This window comes from Triticum aestivum, unplaced genomic scaffold, assembly GCF_018294505.1.
Source record: "Triticum aestivum cultivar Chinese Spring unplaced genomic scaffold, IWGSC CS RefSeq v2.1 scaffold292155, whole genome shotgun sequence".
NCBI classification, from domain to species: Eukaryota; Viridiplantae; Streptophyta; class Magnoliopsida; order Poales; family Poaceae; genus Triticum; species Triticum aestivum.
In genome coordinates, this window is record NW_025237417.1 from 1 (window position 1) to 1016 (window position 1016).

At 40.7% G+C, this 1016-nt stretch overlaps 1 protein-coding gene across 1 annotated transcript; it reads right to left on the reverse strand.

The window, feature by feature from the left end:
- Window positions 1–5: 5 nt before the first annotated feature.
- On the reverse strand, window positions 6–365 carry LOC123176534 (uncharacterized; the record flags this gene model as incomplete). The annotated part of the gene is made up of 1 exon (XM_044590695.1): window positions 6–365. A coding segment is annotated over exon 1 (333 nt), but the record flags the coding sequence as incomplete, so codon positions are not given.
- Between the last annotated feature and the right edge of the window lie 651 nt (window positions 366–1016).

Sequence of the window (1016 nt, forward strand, 5' to 3'; positions counted from 1 at the left end):
AGGTCGTTGGCGGCATCAACATAGGCCCCGAGGCAGATGTTCAACGCGCCTCCTTCAGGTGTGCCTTGGACATCCTTGGCTAAGTTGTGGATGACCTCGACGTTGTGGTCAGCAGTGTTAATTGCGACCTGCAGTGCGGCGCTGGCAAGGTCGTGCTCGGTGGTGGCGTAGGCGCTCTTTGGGTCGACGTTCAACACTGCCAGGCACAACAAGGCGTTTGTGGTCTTCTTGCATGTCTTGACGAGGAGGGTGGCGTCGGCATCGATGGCAGGGAAACCAAAGGACAAGGCCGCAAGCACAATAAGAACAATAGCTATGGATCTTGTTGTGTTCGCCATTGCAGTTTTCAGTTTGCACCTGGCTGGGCGTTGTTGTGTTGGTGTAGTATATGTGACTCTTTCATCTATATATGTAAGACATGCGCAAGGGAAAATCCTTATGATAGGATCCGCCTGAAGGATGGTATATTTATTCCTTTCTCTACATCAAATTTAATAGCAAACTGAATTAGTCTAGCGAATCAAATAGTGATTTAGTCACTTAAATGTGCAATATACCAAATCAACAAAATAAATGTACTCTATATACTTTCACTGAGTTTAGAAATCCCATCCTAGTACCTTTTCTTTACTAGTCAATGTGTACGTGCAATGCACGTTAATTTGGAAGTATATTAAGTGCATGCAGATATTAAGTAGGATATTATTTGCGTGTTATTATGTGATTAACACTATGTTTGGCATGAAATTAACTGCACACTAAACGTGTTGAGCGCTCGACATTGAAGCAGTCTAGGTCATTGGATTGATATGATTTGATGACCGAGATTAATTGGATCTGCCTCTTTGGGTCTTTTTATATTGGTATAGATGAAAGAAAATACAAATCTTCAAAAGAAATCCTATCAAATCAATTAATAATGTAAAATTGTGCTCTCAATAGATAAGTAGTAAATGTACCGACATTAATTGTAGCAAATCAAATATATTGTGATTTTGGTTCAGTGCCTTTTTTAG